This window comes from Dichomitus squalens (genome assembly GCF_000275845.1).
Source record: "Dichomitus squalens LYAD-421 SS1 unplaced genomic scaffold DICSQscaffold_7, whole genome shotgun sequence".
NCBI classification, from domain to species: domain Eukaryota; kingdom Fungi; phylum Basidiomycota; class Agaricomycetes; order Polyporales; family Polyporaceae; genus Dichomitus; species Dichomitus squalens.
This window is the reverse complement of record NW_006766889.1, coordinates 1,097,565-1,115,657: the sequence shown is the minus strand read 5'-3', so window position 1 is coordinate 1,115,657 and position 18,093 is coordinate 1,097,565. Positions and strand designations below refer to the sequence as shown.

The window sequence follows — 18,093 nt, the reverse complement described above, 5'->3', positions numbered from 1 at the left end:
TGTGAACGCGCCTCACCCCATCCCCACCTGTTCTGCTTGAGAAGCCTCGGAAGCCTGCCGAGTCGCCGACAAAAGAGACCCTTGTCCTGGTTTCGTGGGGTAGGGTGTCTACGCGTCAAACCCTGAGTGGACAAAGTCCACTTCAAGCTCTGCTGGTGCGCAATGAAAGAGGTAACGTCCCCAAGATCAGCTTGCTCCCACTCCTGAGATCTGGAGCGGGGTTAGATACGATCGCAGTATAAATGGCTTCTTGTGGGTGGGAGTCAGTGGACGTAGCAGCTTACTTGCACTCGCTCACACTAGCCAGCCTACGATTCCTCCCGATCCCTCTTCGAAGACCTCACTATGGCCCCCGCAGTGATCTACGGCTCCCAAATAGAGGAGGCCCCGCAGCTGCTTAACAAGGCCGGCCTGAAGGACTTCTCGTCCGTTGCGAACGGATCGTACGACTGCAAGGAGGACTACAATGGCGACTACCGCTTCGCGCCCATCGAGGAGGCGCAGGTCTCCCGTGCCATGATCAAGCGGTACGCAAGCCGTGCGCCGATCTCCCGCCGAGCTGAAAGCTAACGCACCCGGCTTGCATCACGCAGGTACTTCAACATGATGTACGAGCGCGCCGTCTCGGACGTCGTGATCATCGGCGCGGGCAGCGCGGGCCTCTCCTGCGCGTACCACCTCGCGACCACCCGCCCCGACCTCAAGATCACGATCATCGAGGCGAACGTCGCCCCCGGCGGCGGCGCGTGGCTCGGCGGGCAGCTCATGACGCCCATGGTCGTGCGCAAGCCCGCGGACCGCTTCCTCGCCGAGCTCGGCGTGCCGTTCGAGGACGAGGGCCCGTTCGTCGTCGTGAAGCACGCCGCGCTGTTCACGGCGACCGTCCTCTCGCGCGTGCTCGCGCTGCCGAACGTCGTGCTCATGAACGCGACCGCCGTCGAGGACCTCATCGTCCGCCCGGACCCCAGGTCCGCGGACGGCACGGGCCAGCGCGTGGCCGGCGTCGTGACGAACTGGACGCTCGTCGCGCTCAACCACGACACGCAGAGCTGCATGGACCCGAACGTCATCACCGCCCCGGTCGTCGTCAGCGCGACGGGCCACGACGGGCCCATGGGCGCGTTCTCGGCGAAGCGGCTGGTGAGCATGGGCTTGCTGAAGGAGCTGGGGAACATGCGCGGCTTGGACATGAACCGCGCGGAGCCCGCGATCGTCAACGGCACGCGCGAGGTCGCCCCGGGCTTGATCATGACTGGTACGCCTTTCTTCTCTGTATGCCGTGCGATGTGATGGCTGAGCGGGGGACGGTGTGTAGGCATGGAACTGAGCGAGCACGACGGTTCGAACCGGATGGGCCCCACTTTCGGCGCGATGATGGCGAGCGGAATCAAGGCCGCGCGCGAGGCGATCCGCATCTTCGAGTCGTCGCACATCGTCGACGGCAAGATCATCGCCTGAACGTGAGGGGACGGGTGCGAGAGGAGGAGGGCTTACGAAATACTGGCGAATAGGTAGGTAGGCATTCAGAGACGCCCATATCGGGCGCGCAAGTACTCCCTCTGTAACAAAATCAAATGCACCATTAGCACATACAAGCAATGTACCCAGCACCACTCACGACGTCTACATCAAGTATATATATACGAAGCATCTTCTTGCGTGTCATTCGCACGATCGCGCAAGACCGGTAGGTCGCGACTTCAGCTAGCATTGCGACGTTATCATACTCTTACAACACCAAAAAAACCGAGGCGGGTAAGAGAAAACACAAACCGATCGACCTGGATACGCATATATGTAGGTGAGATGCACCCCGCCGCCACTGTGATAAATTTGTAACCAACGGAAAAGAAGCAAGACCGAGATGGATGGTGAGGTAAATGAAGGCATTATGAGTGTACCGGCTCTATATCACAGGGGACTGCAGCCTGTGCTGTGCTAACGTTCAATATTTCAATATCAAGGAAACCGAAACCAGTCTTGGTGAGGCAATAGAGGGAATAGATGAGGGCATAAAGAAGCAAGTGTACCATATGTGAAAGTCCAACCAGAAGTTCGCAGGATCGCGCGGGGTATCCTCCAGGCAAGGTATGGAGGGGGAACGTAGGGGTCGTCCTGAACGAGCCCGAGCAGGCGGGCGGCCTTCTTGTGCCTTGTTATTACATGCAGACACGTACGTGCCCTTCGTGCTCCGGATCTTCGGGAAGTCAGCAATTTCGGGTTCGTGCGTCTCTTCTACGCGCGACTCGAATGAAGGGAACGGATCCTCGTCATGCGCGAACGGCTCGCGGAGCGAGGGCCGCGGTCTTGGGCTTGGCCCCGTTTCCGGAGAGCGCAGCACCAGCCATCTTCGCTGCCCGCAACAACGCGCTCTTGTTCGGCCTGGGCGTGATCGTCGGTGCCTGGAGGCTGCTGGGGCGTGGACGGGGCTTCGCGGGTGCCTCCGCCTTGGGTGCCGTATTGGCGTTGGCAGCGCCGTTAGCGGCGGTACCGTTGGTGGTACTGGACGGCTTCAGGACAGCGCCTGCCGACTTGGAGGTTGGGGCGGTTGACGGACGGAGTCCTGGGCGGGTGGCAATGGCAGAAGGGGGGCGCGAGAGGGAGGGGCGCGGGGCTGCATGTTGGACGGACGCAGCTGACGGGGGGCGAGAGATGGCAGGACGAGAAGTGGACGTGCCATTGAAGGATTGTCGGGAGGAAGAGCGTGAGGGGACTGACTGTCCAGAAGGCTGGCGGACTGAGGTGGGCGAGGTAAGCTTGATAGAGCCGAGTCTCAAGTGGGATTGGGGGACGTACACATGAAGGACGAGGGCGGCGCGACTTCCTTCGAAGCCCTGAGTGCCGCGCTCTTGTTCAATCGCGGCGCGACAGAGGGCGGGCGCGTGCTCGCAACCTGTATCGACTCCCTTCTCTTGTGTCCTGGGACGCCTTCAAATGTGGCCTTCACGTCTGCCGCACTAGCGATCGAAGGCCTCCTCTTGTCTTCGGGCTTGATCCCCAGCCTAAGCGAAGCCGCGCGGGTCATCCTGGGCGCAATAGTCGGTGCCGCCGTAGACGCGACAGTGATTGTCTCCGAGCGTTTGTGCCCAGGGACGTTCGCAAACGTCTCCGCGAGGCGCTCCTTCGTCGGCGGGGCGCGCTTCTTCTCTTCGATCGGGATGCCCGCACGCAGCGCGGCGGCCTTGGACATTCGCGGGACGATGTCCGGGGCGGCGTGGGTGACAGGAATCGCACGCGCCTTGAATCCAGGTTTTCCCGTACCGTTCACCGACGTGCCCGCGTGCGAGTGCGACGACGTGGCATACTCCGATCCCGCGGCCCCAGTCGACAGCAGCGTGCCCGCGGAGATGCCGAACTCATCGTGCCCTCCGACGTCCGGGAGCTCTGTCGTTGGGAAGGGGGGCGAGGAGGCGAACATGGACTGGATCTGGATTTCGGCGGTCTGTGGGTCTGGGGAGCCCATGACGGCGTTCTGGGCTGCGGAGATACCGTAGAGCGCGCGGATGGAGTTGGGGGTGTCCTTGCGCGCGACCTCGGGGTCAGGGTCGCCCATGAGGGAGTGCCAGACTTCGACGGCGCGGCGGCGCTCGAGGACGTACACCCAGACGGGGCCTCTGGAGCGGGAGAAGGGGACAGATTAAGGATTATGGCAAGGCTGTGGCTGACAGGGGCGCGGGGCACTCACTCTGCGAACGACTCGTAATCGGGCCCGAACAGCTCGAAGAGGGTGTCCGGGTCGGTCTCGACATCGAATTCCATCTGTCTCTCTTTCACAATCTACGTTGTGTGAGGCGCGACGTCTGTACAATTAATCGCGCACGAGGCGGACGCACCTCGAATCCAGCATCCGAGATACGCAACTCGATCTCAAACCTATGGTTGAGCGCATGGTTCTTGATTATGGCCACAGTCCGTGTCGTGGGCGAGATGGGGCTGGAAATAATCTCTCCGGGAGCCTGGTAGGGGGATGAAGGGGTAGACATAGTAATTGGCCGAATAAGCTGTTGGCTCTTGCTGAGAAGTTTACGTGTGGAAGGAGTGGAGAGCCGGCAGCAGTAGCGAGAAAGCAATCAATAAGAAAGGGGACAAGCAGGGAAGCCTAAGACACTCGAGAAAGAAAGCAGAATGAACTGACAGGGCCCCGGAGCAGACGCAGAGGATAACTACCGTTCAAGTTGGACGAGGTTCGAGATGAAGGCTTCCGTATCTCTCCTCCCGCCAACATCTCCTCCAGCGCTAGGACCCCGGCCACGCGCTCCCTGCCCGAGAGCTCCTTGGGCGTGCTCTCCTGCATATTCCGTATTTTTCGCAGGTGTCGATGGTGACACACTACAAGGATCGACGCTTTGTTGCAATCTCTGGCCCCCCTGGCCGTTCTGAGATCCTTCCTGTGGGCGAACCCCAGAATTCTTCCTGTCTTACGTCGTGACGTCGTGACATGTCACCATCACACCCTTGTATCCTGGCGACGCGAGCGCGCTCACCCGTCCTCGAGGCTCCCGTACATCTTGCGGAAGGCTTCTTCCTCCCATCCTCCGGCACTAACAAACGACTTCACTCCTTGTCATCATATCGAGACTGTTTCCCATACGAAGATCTCCCTGTGGACTATCCGTACCGTCCAACTGACGTAGCCTCATCACTAGAAGCCGGGTTGGTGGACCAGAGGAACTCGCGAGATCCAGGTGCGTGAGAGGATCTGCAGGGACAAGCGGCGGCGCAATACAATGTGCCTTCCAGGAACACCGTGATGTCCCTATCCAGTTCCTTGTGGTCATTCGTTCGGTGTGTGACCAGCCACGACTCGTCAGCACACGCCAATTTCCAAGAGTATGCAACCTGAGCCCATGAGACTAAACAAGCTCGAGCGTCGATGCCCTTGGATTCTCACAATACTGATTGACCATGGAACACGTGTCATCTGCATCCAAGAGGACTTGTCCTTGTTTGGATGTTGATATATTTCGTGTCCACTGGGTCGCAACGATTGTCCCATTGATACAGCTGCGTCCCACGCAGTCGTACTGAGGCGCAATGCATACTGAGTTCGTCGTACCGCGTGTCTCAACCTGCCGGTAACAACAACTCTCTGGCAAGACCAACACTTGTTTGGTGACTGAGCATATGCATGTTACTACGCTCCGTTCTCTTGAATCTCGTCAAAGTACAATCGGGGCGTGCTCTCCGGTGATCGTTGTACAGGACGTCGCTTCAGCTGCCCGTCATGGCGGACGCCTGCTCTGGATCAATCTCTCTCAAGTCTCATGCGTCTGCACGCTATCTCAGTTTATTCAATGTTCTCATCACGACGCGCACTTGCCAAACCGGGCTTCTTCGGGGTTTCCAGCATATGTGTTCCGACCTTAGTCCATGAAATATTCGGAAGGATTTTACGCCGGTTGTTCGCTGGCCATGTCAGATATCCCAACGTTGTGGACGAGGGATCGCGAGGTCATTGGCTTTCGTCTCTTGTCTTGATGAGGTCTCTTTCAGGTTTAGCTTTGTTTCACTCCTACTCTTGACTACATATCGGGCACATAGCCAAAATACTAGCGAGTGCAATACGCAGTTTGTCAACGACATGATCTGTTGATAAATGATCCGGATTTGGTTCCGGGGAGCGCAAGTCCGACTGCATCGTATTCAAAGAGCTACCCTTTGAGCTTAGCGTACCTGTGGCGTTGCGCTAGAACTGAGCATCGTATACCTCCAGTCCCAGTCTCGGCCAAAGGAGGCATCTCAATTCCGAAACAACTTCCAATATGAACCGCCTTGCGGCTAACGATCTTCAGAGTGTATAGGGACGCATCGGGTTTATTTGACCATGTATAAGTACGTGCATACATGCACACTTCCACATGACTGTTTGGTTATTGAGACACTAGCTAACCGCGGACTACTGAAGTGTGTAGTACACACGTTTGCATGACGATCGTGCTGGCTAATGCTCACATGCTGCTATGATCTGTTCGCTAACGTCTCGAGGTGTGGATGTCTATGATGACAGTAGATGTTGGCAGCAGCCATCATCACCTACATAGAATAAGCAATCACTCAACTCGCCCCGCATCACATCCGAGCTGGGCGATATGCTGAGACGCTTGCAGGCGTCTCGTTCCTTGAAACGACTTCCTTACCTTTCCCCTCAGCTTCTCAGCCACAGATCCTGCACTCTCATTCGATGATGCGTCGAGAATAAGGGTAGCTGTCCTGACCACGGTGTATCGAAAGGACAGAAGAGCAGAGTGCCCTAGCCGAGACGCGGTGTAATTGCAGTGATTCCTTTCGCTTGGGTTGATGGCCGTTAGCCGAATTCATCCTCATATAGCCTCTGCGTCCCAAACTCGCGTCGGTCGTGCCTCGCTAACGACATTGGTTCAAAGATTCACTCCCGCGAACACGCTGGCGACGGACGCCCTTGGAGCACCGGCCGGGGATCGCATAGGTGTAACCATTCCGCTCTCCATTTAATCGCTGCCTACGCGTGATGGCTCGGGATCAACCCCGCCCTCTCGAAGCTCAGTCTCCTTGAGCAGCTATCTAGGCTGTACGTAGGACGGAACAGCGGTACAACACTCGTCTCTTCTTCCGATAACTCCGGACTCCTTGAATTGAAGGAAGCTGCGAACGGCCTCCCACCGGAGCGGCTGAAGCTTGAGCGAACGAGTAAGCATCCAATCGCTGTGCACGATCACATAGACTTCCTCACCTCATGCTGCCTTAGAACACCTCCAACAGACATCGATCCTTGTGGTCTGGTACGCCCATGCTAAATTCTACGTTCGCTCGCACGCCGAACCAAATGGCTGACGTCTCGTGCGATATATTGAACCCTGCGCTCATACTCATGCCTACTCGCGTGGGCTCACACTGTCTGCGCCGGTACTGGTTCGCCCTTCAACTTCTATTCTTCTCGTGGAGAAGGTTCCGAGCATCGACCACTAGTGATCATGACCTCGCCCTCCGCAATCCCTTTCCTCGGCAACCTCTCCCTCCCTATCCCGCCTGCCATGGACGCGCTCTCAGCTCCCGCACCCCGTTGGGCCTTGCAACTCGCGCACCAGGACGCGCTCGCGCTGTCCGTCGGGGTCGGCACGGTGCGTCTCATGACCAATGATGTCTTTGTCTATTCACACAAACCTGGCGCGCGCAATCGCAGGTGGTCTATCTCATCTTCAAGCGGTTCGAGCCCGTGCTGGTTTACCAGCATTTCTGGCTGCTCGTCGTGCCCCCCGCGCTCGTCGCGGCGTGCGTGCTCTCACCGCACTACGCGCCCGCCCGCGCGGCCCTCATCGCGTTCGGGGTGCACTATGCGACGATCGCGGGCACTACCTTGTTCTATCGCGCGGGGCCATGGCATCCGCTCGCGCAGTACCCAGGCCCGTACGTGTACCGGCTGTCTAAGATCGCGCTGGCGTGGCGGACGAGCGACGGGAAGCAATTCGTACACCTCAGGCGGCTGCACGACCGGTACGGCGACATCGTGCGCATCGGTGAGTGAATCACATGCAGGAAGCCCCTTCGCCCGCCGCCCCCACGAGCTCGACTTGGTCCTTCCCCCCCAGCGCAAAATGCGAGTGAGAGCAGGTTTATGGGCGGGGGAAGCGACCACATGGTCATGGTCGTGGTCGCGGTGTGTGAGCAGAGGTGCGAGCAGGAGCGAATCTGATCTGGACACAATGCGTATTCCCGACAGGCCCGAACGAAGTTTCGATCAGGGACTCGTCGGCGATTATCCCAGTCCTCGGAACGAATGGCCTCCCCAAGGGTCCCCGTAAGTACCGCTCGCGACCTCATGTACTGCCTTCTCGCGCTGTCAGCTAAGTAGACTGCGCGCGATTGAGAGCTGACGCTGACGTTTCTTCTCCGTCTTCTCTTGCTGCTTTCATTTATGGTCGCCATGACGGCAACGTGCGTGCACCTTCGCTACGCTCCCGTCAACGTCATCGCCATGTACGACGAACACAGACTGGGCGGGGCGCAACATGACGGACAGCGCGCAGCAGTTGGTGAGCCTCGTCGACATCCGGGAGCACGCGCGCCGGCGGCGGCCGTGGAACCGTGCGTTCAGCGTGCCTGCGCTCAAGGAGTACGAGGAGTACATCGCGCGGCGTGCGGAGCAGCTCGTCGAGCTCTTCGCCGCGCACGCGAGGGAGGGCAAGCCTGCGAACGCGGGGAAGTGCGTCGGGTCGTTCACGTGAGTTCCCCCCTCTCGACTGTGTCGGCGGAGAGTGGCCTTGTCGCGGAGAAGGGGGACGCTGACGGGATGGGCGCGCGTTCTGGCGATTTGCTTTGCAGGTATGACTTGATGAGTGACATGGCGTTTGGCGGTGGGTCCGAGCAGATGCGGGATGGAGACAAGGATAGTGTGTGGGCGTTGATGGAACAGGGCCTCGCGTGAGTCGTCTTCTCTGCGATAGAGCGATAGAAGGTGGACTGTCTCTCACGCACGTGTCGCTTGAACCCAGAGCGTCGCAGGTCATGGGCCATTGCCCTTGGCTGGGCATTTATTTGGGTTACGTGCCGTTCGCTGCACGTTTGATGAAGCAGCTTCTCGATTACGGCGAGGAGCGCGTACTGGCTAGGGTGAAGAACGGATCGCTGAAGAGGGATATTTTCTACTATCTGGTGAGGGTCGCATCTTGACTCCTTCAGCATCGACAAAAGCCAACTGGAAATGCGAGCATAGAACAACGAGGACGGCGCGGAGAAGGAGGCGCCACCTCTTTCCACTGTCGCGATTGACGGGGCGCTTGCAATTGTGGCAGGATCTGACACCAGTTCTTGCGTGCTCGCCCATGCTCTCTACTGTGTTCTCACCCATCCGGACGTGTACAAGCGTTTGCAGACTGAGGTCGATGCTTTCTTCCCTCCGGGCGAGAACGCATTGGATACCGCGAGGCATGCTGATATGCCATGGTTGAACGCAGTCATGTGAGCAGCAGCTTCTATAGGTACAGGGAGTTCAAACTGACAACGTCTACTCAGTAACGAAACTATGAGAGTGTACCCACCTTTGCCCAGCGGTAGCCAGCGTGCAACTACGCGGGAGACGGGAGGACGTATGGTGGGCCCATAGTATGTGCTACGTTCCATAGATTGACAATTCGAGGAACTTACTCGCCTGTACGCTTCAGCTACATTCCGCCAGAAACGACTGTCAACATACCCTTCTACGTGCTGCACCACGATCCACGGAACTTCTCGCCCAAGACTGACAGCTTCTGGCCTGATCGCTGGCTCATCGCCTCCAGTGAGCAGAAGTTCAAGGGTGCACCCGGAGAAGAGTTCGTGCACAACACTGCTGCTTTCCTTCCGTTCTCGTACGGACCGGCCAATTGCGTGGGCAAGGGGCTCGCGATGCAGGAACTCCGCATGGTGCTGTGTCTGCTCGTCCAGAAACTGCATCTGCGCCTTGCGGATGGATGGGACCCGAAAGTCTACGACGAGCAGATTCTGGAGTGGCTGGTCATGATCAAGCCGTATTTGCCCGTGGTCGTCGAACGCCGGCCTGGGCCTGTGCATTAGGGCGGCTGTGTGGGTGTAGGAATAAGGAGTGATAATCTTATGGCTTTTTATCACCGTAATGCAACGTAATGTAGAGTCTCGCACCATGACGACGGAATATGGAGTCCTGAACGTCGAGCAATGCATGCTGCGTGCGGAAACGAGGGTGCGCCGGGAGAACGGTGGACGCGTGTGCGGCAAGGCACGGGGCGGAGCGAGTCCCGTGACGCGAGCAGGCCGGGGAAGGGTGGAGGCCCTCGCCTGGCCGAGAAGTCGACGAAAGTCGGATGAAGACCGACCACGACCATCGTATACTTCAAGCATTCAACCGCAAGCTGCACCGTCTCTCGTTTATCTCTCCATAGCCATCATGCTCGCCCGCTCGAACGCCCGCAGGCTCCCCGCCCTCGTCATCCGCTCGCTGTCCACCGAGTCTGCGACTTCGTCCGGCCCACAGCCCCCGCCCCCTCCTCCGCCTTCTGCAGGGAAGCACCCTACTGCGAAGTCTGCTTCTCGTTCTCGCTTGAATCCTGCTCCTCGTCCCACTGTTGCACACCGGAGTCAGGTGCTCGCGCACCTCCCGCCTTCCTTTGGCCGGAACCAGATTCTGCCAGTCGCGGACTCTACTCGTGCGCTGTTGGAATCCATCGTCGCGCGCTTTGACGCTCCTATACGGTACGCTTTTGCGTACGGCTCGGGAGTATTTGAGCAGGATGGGTACAAGTCGAGCAACCCACAGAGCCAGGACGGCCCCATGCTCGACTTCATGTTCGCAGTGACGCACCCGGATCACTGGCATTCAATCAACATGAACCAGTTCCCCGGTCACTATCCGTTGGGTGCGAGGACGCTTGGGTCGTCGTTTGTCGCGAGAGTGGAGGAGATTCCACCCGGCGTATGGTTCAACTCTATGGTGAAGATGGACGGGGTGGTGCGTATCTCATTAAAGGCTCCACAATTGACCCCACCGCATCTCCTCAACTGATGTGCTCTGAAACCCTTGGCAGACGATCAAGTACGGGGTGACTACGGTCGATAACCTCTGTTCAGACCTTCTGAACTGGAAGTCGCTTTACCTCTCGGGGCGGATGCACAAACCCATCCGAATCATCAAGGATGATGCCCGCGTCCGCCTCACGCAACAGGTCAACCTCACCTCCGCACTCCGCACCGCGCTCCTCACCCTCCCCGCCGAGTTCTCCGAACGCGAGCTGTTCGAGCGCATCGCCGGCTTCTCGTACGCAGGCGACGTGCGCATGCTCCTCCCTGCCGAGAACCGTGGTAAGGTCGGCAATATCGTGCGCAAGCAGTCCCCACAGTTCAAGGAGCTATATCACCGCCTCGTTGTCGCGCTCCCTGGGGTCCACTGGCCCGCGCATTCAGCGACGATCCAACAGGACACAAGCCCACAAGCGCGCGCCGCGCACCTTCGGAAATTGCCGTCCAATCTCCTCAAGCACCTCACAGACCATTACACGGGGCAAGCGTCGATCCCCGCGAAAGAGGCTGACGAGACCGTCTACTGGGCGAAGCTTGCGGGCGACGCCAGTCTTCCCTCTGTCATTGACCGAGGTACGCGACTTGACACGCGTCGTGTGCTGCGTTGTTACTAATCCTCTCGTGACGTGCTCTACAGAGCTGACCAAGATTGTGCGCGGTCCTTCTGCAATCCAGACGCTCAAGGGCATCGTCAGCGCAGGTCCGGTCAAGAGCGTCCGTTACGCCGCCGAGAAGGTGAACAAGTGGTGGAAGGGCTCCCAGGGGAGCTCAAGTCCAAGCTCGGACGCGGGCTCGAAGCCCTGATGACAGGACCTAGTCCAGTGCTTGTGCGGGCCGCAGCGGACAAAGTTGTATCACGGAGCACCTTCGCATGTCGAGCAGACCATCTTCACAGGTATATCGCATAACTCGTATTCCTCATATATTATGGTATCGTACTACACTTAGAAGGCGATCGGCACGGCTTCGTCACATACTTAACAATTGTATCAATAATCCTTGCACTTGCATCGTTGCAAATACACACCACTTGATACTCCTCCACCTGCAAGTCCATCGTGTGCCTTTATTTCCGTTGTAATATAGTGTTTCGTGTAGGTCGACGGCGATGATCACTCGTGTAATCACAAAATACAGCTTCAACCTTACAGCGCACTCCTTGACGGGGGCCAGGACATGAGTCCTACTCGCGACCCTGATCTCCTTAGTTTGTGGACAGACGGATCGGCTGAGGGGCGGGCCACTTATCAAACTGGGCCGCCATAGAGTAGAAAGGCGCGTACGCCGAACCGTCACCCTTGGGTGCAGGCGCAATCAGCAATCAGCATCCCAAAGCATGTTTATGGTGGCGGCAAGATGGAGTACTCACGATGAATTTGATGGGGAAGCCAGGATCGAACGGCAATGCATCTTCGAGTCTCTTGATATGCTCCGGAGTGAGCACGATGTCGAGGGCCTGAATGTTCGCATGCAGCTGCTCGACTTTGCGCCCTCCGATGATGGGGAATACGTAGGGCATCTTTTGCATTACGTATGCGATGGCGACTAAGGGGAGTTTGTTTCAAGAAGGCATTAGCCAATGCTCAAGCGCTGATACGGTTCATGAGGACTCACCAGCCTGGATAGTGTTGGCTCCGACCTCGGCGGCGACTCCTTCGAGCACCTTCGCAATCGTCTTCTCCGCCTCGGATCGCTCCCAGCCTTCACCCGGCAGCCGTGTACGACCTAAAGACTCCATCAACGAACAGCGCGCGCGGGACCTTCGGACAACGGCTACGAACCCTTCACGCCGGTCTCACGGCGACTTTCCTCCTCGGCGTCGGTGCGGATCTTGCCAGCGCCGAGGACGCCGAACGGGCAAAGGGCCATGCCCTCGGCCTTGACCATGGGGACAATGTCTCGTTCAATGTCGCGATAGACGACGCTCCATGCGCCTTGGTAGACGGCGAACGGTGTCTTCCCGGTCTGGCGGGCGTACATGTTCGCTTTGGACACGATCCAGGCTGGAGTGTCTGAAATTCCCTGGAGAGCGATTTTGGTTTCCCTACACAGGTCCATGCGAGAGAAACTGTGCATACAAGATAGAGGACCTTTCCCGCAGCGACGAGATGGTGAAGGCCATTGACGATTTCTTCAACACCGCATGTCCAGTCCCACTAATATGCGATTGTCAGGAAACGTTCAAAAACAACACAGAAAGCCTTCTCACAAGATGGACGTAGAGAATATCGATGTAGTTGGTGCGCAGCTTCTTAAGCGAACTCTCGACCGAGACGTGCAGGCTCTTCATGTTGTTGCCAATGAAATTTACCCTTTGCGTGATGTTCTCTTCCTTGAACTTGAAAGGCAAGGTGTACTGCGTGGGAATAGTCAGCTGAGCTGTCTCCGTAGCTCTGAGACCACATGATTAGACCGACCTTGGTGGCCAACACGACCTGGTCGCGGATACCACGGAACTCCATCCACTCGCCTATGACCTCCTCAGACGACCCCTCCAGATAGTAATTTGCGGTATCGATGAAGTTGCCCCCTGCGTCAAAGTAAGCGTCGAGGAACTTGAAACTAGTGTCCTTGTCGACCGCGGACCCGACGGTTGCCCCAGACGTGTTCCCGATGCTCATGGCTCCAAGGACAATGGGCGAGACATGTAAACCGGCCAGCGGGGCAAGCTGGCGGTAACGGCCAAGTTTCGTCTTCGGTACGGCTGCCTGGAATTGAGCCATCGTTCTAGAGAGACTACTAGCGGGTTGCGAGATCTGAGTGCTCGTGTTGTGCACTTAGCGTTGGACATTGCGCTTCTTATAATGTAGGTAGTTGGTCGTTGCTGACTGTCCATGATTACGCACGGTCCGTTGATGTTTCCATTCCGTCTTGATACGTAAGTACATGTACTGGCTTCATGACGCATCAGACGCCTCGATCTGTGCTGCAGACCCGGAGCCAGCCGACTTTACAGTGGTGAGTAGTTACCAAGCAGTAGTCCCAGGGCACAGGTATTGCTCTGCCGATGCTGTAGCGCGTGGGGACAGCTGGCGGCGCGAGTTTTCATGACCTGTCTAGTGCTGAGTTATTTGAAGGGAGACTGGCAGCCACTTCTTTGGTCACTCGTATCTCACCTCGGTTACCCTTGCTGGCGCCCCTCTGCATGGCTGACTCGTTATATGCCTAGAATCGGAGCGTGATTGTATGTGGGTGCTCGTTCCTTCATGTGTCGGCGTTCGGAAGTACATTAACCCCACCTGGATGTGTCGTTCCTGTCTCAGCAAATCAAATCATTCACACAACCACTTACGTTTTACAATGACCCTCTCGATGTTACCCACATCCGCCCACCAATATGGACGCATTAGTGTGCCAGGATACGTACTAATAGAGGCCCCAAGTGTCAATTACTAGCCTACTGATACTATTTTGATGAGTCTCTGAGTTGGTGCCAGTTTCTGCTCTTCATATTCATCGGTTTGTGGAAGGGCTGGAACTCTGCCTGTCATCAGATCAGTAAGAGTATGAAGTCTGGCCACGTTTGGGAGGGTCACCACTAGGTGCGACAGATGCCACGGAAGCGCTTAAGTATCTGTATCGTACGACTGACACTGCCACTCGCTTGTCTGGCACGGAGTCACACGGACCGGCGGAATATAACCCTCCGCGCATAATGCAGTCGCTGACTTCCTCATCTCTGTCTCCTCTCCAAACGGGCTACTTCAGGTTCAGCTTAGGGGTGTAGGCTTATATAACTGAGCTGAGGGCCCCTTGTTCAACATGCATCTCACCATTGCTGACTGGATCTCCCGTGTATATGATGATCGAGTTAAATTGCCCTTAGAATTGTTCATACATAACTCAGCTATCGAAATTCGCTGTTCACCACTCGGAAGCTAATGTTCGTTGTCTTACGGTACCGCCGATGCTCATTCCTTTCAGGATCTAGATGAGTCAATGATCATCGCCTCCACTTCTCTAGGGCCATGGCCAGTCTTTCGTCGGACGGATCGACTGAGGCGTGGGCCATTTGTCAAACTCGGCAACCATTGCAAAGTGGGGGATGTACGCGGAACCATCACCCTAAGTTTAAGGCGCTATCAGGATCGCACATGCTACTATCCCTACAACATCCAAACCGGTTGCACTCACAATGGAGCTCAGCTGTACGGGAATCCAGGCTCAAAAGGAACTGCAGCCTCCAGCTGCTTGATATGTTCCGGAGTGAGCACAATTTCCAGAGCTTGGATGTTCGCGTGCAAGTGCTCGACTTTGCGCCCACCAACGATGGGGAAGACGTAGGGCATCTTCTGCATAACGTACGCGATGGCAACTGTGGGAAATGACGCTCAGCTTGAGTAGAGAATAGAGCATTCTTGGAGACGTACCAGCCTGGATAGTGCTGGCGCCTACCTCCGCAGCGACTTTCTCAAGGACCTTCGCAATGACCTTGTGTTGTGGACCGCGCTCCCGAGAATCACCGAGCATCCCGCGACCCGCACGACGTCATCAGCGAAGAACTCAGCCCAAGATGGAGGGGACAGGAGATACAGACCCTTCTCTCCAGTCTCGCGACGCTTCTCTTCCTCGACGTCGGTGCGGATCTTACCCCCAGCAAGGACGTTCCACGGGCACAGTGCCAAGCCCTCTGCCTTGACCATGGGGATGATATCCTGCTCAACATCGCGCTGAGCGACACTCTATGCGCCTTGGTATACGACAAAGGGGGTCTTGCCGGTCTGGCGGGCGTACATGTTGGCCTTTAAGACGACCCAAGCGGGCGTGTCAGAGATTCCCTAAGGGTAGAGCGATAATAACTGAGGATACAAATCACGACAAGGGAACTGCTTGCAAGGTAGAGGACCTTTCCCGCGGCCACGGGGTGATGGAGGCCATTCACTACCTCCTCGACACCACAAGTCCAGTCCCACTGATGCAGTATGACCAGGAGACACTCGATCAGGGGCGCTCTGATGAGACTGCTTACAATGTGGACGTAGAGGATATCGATGTAGTCGGTGCACAGCTTCTTGGGCGAACGCTCGACCGAGATGTGTAGATTCTTCATATTATTGCCAGCAAAATGCGTTTCTGCTTGATGCTTTGATCGGCGAACTTATAGATTAAAGTATACTGTGCCAGAAAACGATCGGCTCAGTATCCCACATACCCTAGAAGATGAACGAGTAGATCGACCTTGGTTGCAACCACAACCTGGCCACGGATTCCGCGAGATTGAATTCACTCGCCGACGAACTTCTCGGAGGACTCGTCTTGGTAGTTATTCGCGGTAGCAATAATATTGCCACCGGCGTTGAAGTAGGCTTCAAGCAGCTTGAAGCTAGAATACTTGTCCATCGCACCCATTCCATATGGCATCCAGTTATCCCCGATGCTCATGCCTCCCAAGACAATGGGTGAAACGTGCAAGCCAGCAAGTGGAGCAAGCTGACGGTGGCGGCCTAGCTTGGTGGCCGGTGCAGGTACCCTGGGGTGTGATATGATCCGTGAAAGACTTTGGGCGAGAGAATACGGCGGAGTGTCTGCGCTATAGAAGCGGCATCGAGCAATGGTTCTTATACCGCGGTTGCATGCTTGTGATTGGACACTCAACGTTACGCGCGCTTCGTGGAGCCTTGCTTCTGAACGCCGAGAGTTCGTGATTGGCAGATATACGTACATTACATTGATGCGCAGCTTGGGGAGTTCCGGGGATTGTAGTAGCTTCATCTCATTTGAGGTTAAGCGCGAGGCTAACATCGAAATCCCTGCAGTCAGGGGCTTTCTCCGAGTCGGACCCACGCTCCAGCTGGCTGCTAGTGTGTGACGCTCCAGGTGGTCTATGGTCTTTGAGTGAGGTGAAGCGGAGGATAAATAGCAACATCCTGGCGGCATACCTGTGGATTCGCTATTCTTCACCGGATGGACTAAGGGTATATCATTCCCTCCATGTGAGAACCAGTCTGCTATAGCTTATTCAAGAGCGCCGTCGTCTATGCATGTGGTCTTGTGAATACCAGGGAGGCAGGTAGACGAAGGCTGGGCGGTTGCTTGCGTTCGGGTGGGCATCTTGCTTCGCTGGGAAGGACGCGTTCACATGCGGTTGCTTATCACTACAGGGGGCGATTTCACAGACTTCCGTTTCGAATCGTGAGAGAGCCTATTGACTCATGAGTTGGAGGACAGGTGCTCTAGGATGACCTCAATATATATCAGGATCCAATGAGGTGCAGTCAACTGTTAGTACAAAAACGTACTACATGCAACACGGACCCACGACCAGCAGACGTACCGTAGAGATCACTCACTTGAAGGCTGCCAGCAGAAAACGCCAAGACTGGGCGTTTCGAGAACCACATGAAACCCGAGATGCACGAAGCTACGACGCACCCGGGTCCCGCATCCTGGTCTGACGACCCTCCCTACAGCTCCTTCCACGCCTGACTGTTCCTCACGCATACACCCCCAACGACGCGCCACAGCCCAAGTACATACACCCTCCGCCCCCGGAATGGGGAGCGACGAGTCCGGAGTATGCGATGCATAGACCGCGAGCCCTGCGCGGAGCGACGGTCAATGGTCCGACAGCGAGGCGAGCAGGAGCTTCGGCAAGCCGTGCTCGAGCTGCTCGCGTCCGTGTCGTTGTCCCTGTCCCGTTCACGCGACCTGCCCTGAGATAGAAGTTGGGTGACGGTATGCCCTGGGAAGAGGACCGTCTCTGCGTCTCTGGGATCAGCGTAAGTGAGGAGACGCAGAAGGAGTCGTCCAGGCCGACGGATGGTAGGGAGGTGAAGAAGGATAGCAAAGGGACGTGGATGGTGGACGGGGAGCGGATCGACGTGTGGACGGCGGCGCAAACGACAAGATGCTGCTGACCGCCACCAGTACACACTAGATAAATTTTTCGATCCTTATAGTTACAGCGCCTTGCATAAGTCCGTGAACGCGCTGATTTTTTCTCTCAGGCGTCTACGCTAAGCGACCTGCCCAAACAGGCCACATGACGGTCACAGGTCTGGAGCCCACGGCCCTCGCTGGCATCACAGACGAGTCTGCGATACACGCGTCTCGCACGTTCATGGTTGTTGACAGTCCATATTGCAGGGAGATGCGCTTGGTGAGGAATGGCACGGTCACTGATGTCGCGGCGACTAGGCACGTAGACTCGGGTCGACGTTCGGCGACGACCCCGTAGGCGAGCGGCGAGGAGCCGAAAGGGGGAAAGCGAGGGAAAGAGGGATAAACGCAACAAGAAACTCGACGGGGCAGAGCGGAGGCCGGCACGAAGGCACAAGACCTACGAAGCTAGTCTTCACGCAGATAGCGACAGACTAGTCCCAATGACCAAGTTATACATTAGCAATCGAAGAGAGATACAACACCATGGTCACTCACCTAGTCCCAATGACCAAGAGGTCGAGATGGGGACTAGGGAGCGCCTAGGGGGGTCCTTATATACTAGAGGGGCTGCTTAGCAACCAAGGACAAGGCACGAGAGCGAGGCAGTGAAGATGACAAAGGGGGAACAAAGGGCGAGAAAGAAAAGGCAAGGGCATGGCGATCACGGGAACGTAGCATGCGGCTGTGGGAACGTATCTACAGTGT

General features: G+C 56.8%; 6 protein-coding genes across 6 annotated transcripts; 3 read left to right on the top strand and 3 right to left on the bottom strand.

Moving 5' to 3' along the window:
• The first annotated feature begins 279 nt into the window (after positions 1 to 279).
• DICSQDRAFT_134894 (Thi4-domain-containing protein) lies at positions 280 to 1,652 on the top strand. The gene is made up of 3 exons (XM_007363947.1): positions 280 to 527; positions 594 to 1,255; positions 1,316 to 1,652. Exons 1-3 carry the CDS (start codon positions 346 to 348, stop codon positions 1,456 to 1,458), a joined length of 987 nt encoding a protein of 328 aa, XP_007364009.1. The 5' UTR covers positions 280 to 345; the 3' UTR covers positions 1,459 to 1,652.
• Positions 1,653 to 1,668: 16 nt separating this feature from the next.
• DICSQDRAFT_83130 (uncharacterized protein) lies at positions 1,669 to 4,166 on the bottom strand. Its single transcript, XM_007363946.1, has 4 exons — positions 3,834 to 4,166; positions 3,686 to 3,777; positions 2,797 to 3,614; positions 1,669 to 2,737 (listed from the first exon to the last, which is right to left on the bottom strand). The coding sequence occupies exons 1-4, from the start codon at positions 3,981 to 3,983 to the stop codon at positions 2,271 to 2,273; spliced, it is 1,527 nt and encodes a 508-aa protein (XP_007364008.1). The 5' UTR covers positions 3,984 to 4,166; the 3' UTR covers positions 1,669 to 2,270.
• A 2,347-nt stretch (positions 4,167 to 6,513) lies between these two features.
• On the top strand, positions 6,514 to 9,561 carry DICSQDRAFT_179419 (high nitrogen upregulated cytochrome P450 monooxygenase 2). The gene is made up of 12 exons (XM_007363945.1): positions 6,514 to 6,666; positions 6,725 to 6,758; positions 6,925 to 7,097; positions 7,160 to 7,493; positions 7,566 to 7,637; positions 7,697 to 7,774; positions 7,969 to 8,197; positions 8,299 to 8,397; positions 8,469 to 8,628; positions 8,690 to 8,934; positions 8,989 to 9,078; positions 9,138 to 9,561. Exons 3-12 carry the CDS (start codon positions 6,951 to 6,953, stop codon positions 9,526 to 9,528), a joined length of 1,845 nt encoding a protein of 614 aa, XP_007364007.1. The 5' UTR covers positions 6,514 to 6,666; positions 6,725 to 6,758; positions 6,925 to 6,950; the 3' UTR covers positions 9,529 to 9,561.
• A 238-nt stretch (positions 9,562 to 9,799) lies between these two features.
• On the top strand, positions 9,800 to 11,647 carry DICSQDRAFT_153966 (Mmp37-domain-containing protein). The gene is made up of 3 exons (XM_007363944.1): positions 9,800 to 10,438; positions 10,515 to 11,079; positions 11,144 to 11,647. Exons 1-3 carry the CDS (start codon positions 9,878 to 9,880, stop codon positions 11,308 to 11,310), a joined length of 1,293 nt encoding a protein of 430 aa, XP_007364006.1. The 5' UTR covers positions 9,800 to 9,877; the 3' UTR covers positions 11,311 to 11,647.
• A 63-nt stretch (positions 11,648 to 11,710) lies between these two features.
• On the bottom strand, positions 11,711 to 13,229 carry DICSQDRAFT_153965 (arylalcohol dehydrogenase; the record flags this gene model as incomplete). Its single annotated transcript, XM_007363943.1, has 7 exons — positions 11,711 to 11,803; positions 11,876 to 12,051; positions 12,121 to 12,207; positions 12,288 to 12,528; positions 12,585 to 12,662; positions 12,716 to 12,862; positions 12,924 to 13,229. 7 exons carry the CDS (start codon positions 13,227 to 13,229, stop codon positions 11,711 to 11,713), a joined length of 1,128 nt encoding a protein of 375 aa, XP_007364005.1.
• A 1,419-nt stretch (positions 13,230 to 14,648) lies between these two features.
• DICSQDRAFT_125902 (Aldo/keto reductase) lies at positions 14,649 to 15,888 on the bottom strand (the record flags this gene model as incomplete). The annotated part of the gene is made up of 6 exons (XM_007363942.1): positions 14,649 to 14,821; positions 14,877 to 14,937; positions 14,970 to 15,161; positions 15,207 to 15,284; positions 15,476 to 15,589; positions 15,742 to 15,888. 6 exons carry the CDS (start codon positions 15,886 to 15,888, stop codon positions 14,649 to 14,651), a joined length of 765 nt encoding a protein of 254 aa, XP_007364004.1.
• Positions 15,889 to 18,093: the final 2,205 nt, after the last annotated feature.

Coding starts and splice junctions, on each gene's coding strand:
- DICSQDRAFT_134894 (XM_007363947.1), top strand. CDS start 346: ATGGCCCCCGCAGTGATCTACGGCTCCCAAATAGAGGAGGCCCCGCAG. Junction 528..593: donor TCCCGTGCCATGATCAAGCG/GTACGCAAGCCG, acceptor TGCATCACGCAG/GTACTTCAACATGATGTACG. Junction 1,256..1,315: donor CCCGGGCTTGATCATGACTG/GTACGCCTTTCT, acceptor GACGGTGTGTAG/GCATGGAACTGAGCGAGCAC.
- DICSQDRAFT_153966 (XM_007363944.1), top strand. CDS start 9,878: ATGCTCGCCCGCTCGAACGCCCGCAGGCTCCCCGCCCTCGTCATCCGC. Junction 10,439..10,514: donor TGGTGAAGATGGACGGGGTG/GTGCGTATCTCA, acceptor AACCCTTGGCAG/ACGATCAAGTACGGGGTGAC. Junction 11,080..11,143: donor TCCCTCTGTCATTGACCGAG/GTACGCGACTTG, acceptor CGTGCTCTACAG/AGCTGACCAAGATTGTGCGC.
- DICSQDRAFT_83130 (XM_007363946.1), bottom strand. CDS start 3,983: ATGTCTACCCCTTCATCCCCCTACCAGGCTCCCGGAGAGATTATTTCC. Junction 3,615..3,685: donor GATTACGAGTCGTTCGCAGA/GTGAGTGCCCCG, acceptor CTCCCGCTCCAG/AGGCCCCGTCTGGGTGTACG. Junction 2,738..2,796: donor GCCGCCCTCGTCCTTCATGT/GTACGTCCCCCA, acceptor CGCCCACCTCAG/TCCGCCAGCCTTCTGGACAG.
- DICSQDRAFT_179419 (XM_007363945.1), top strand. CDS start 6,951: ATGACCTCGCCCTCCGCAATCCCTTTCCTCGGCAACCTCTCCCTCCCT. Junction 7,494..7,565: donor CGGCGACATCGTGCGCATCG/GTGAGTGAATCA, acceptor CTTCCCCCCCAG/CGCAAAATGCGAGTGAGAGC. Junction 7,638..7,696: donor CATGGTCGTGGTCGCGGTGT/GTGAGCAGAGGT, acceptor TATTCCCGACAG/GCCCGAACGAAGTTTCGATC.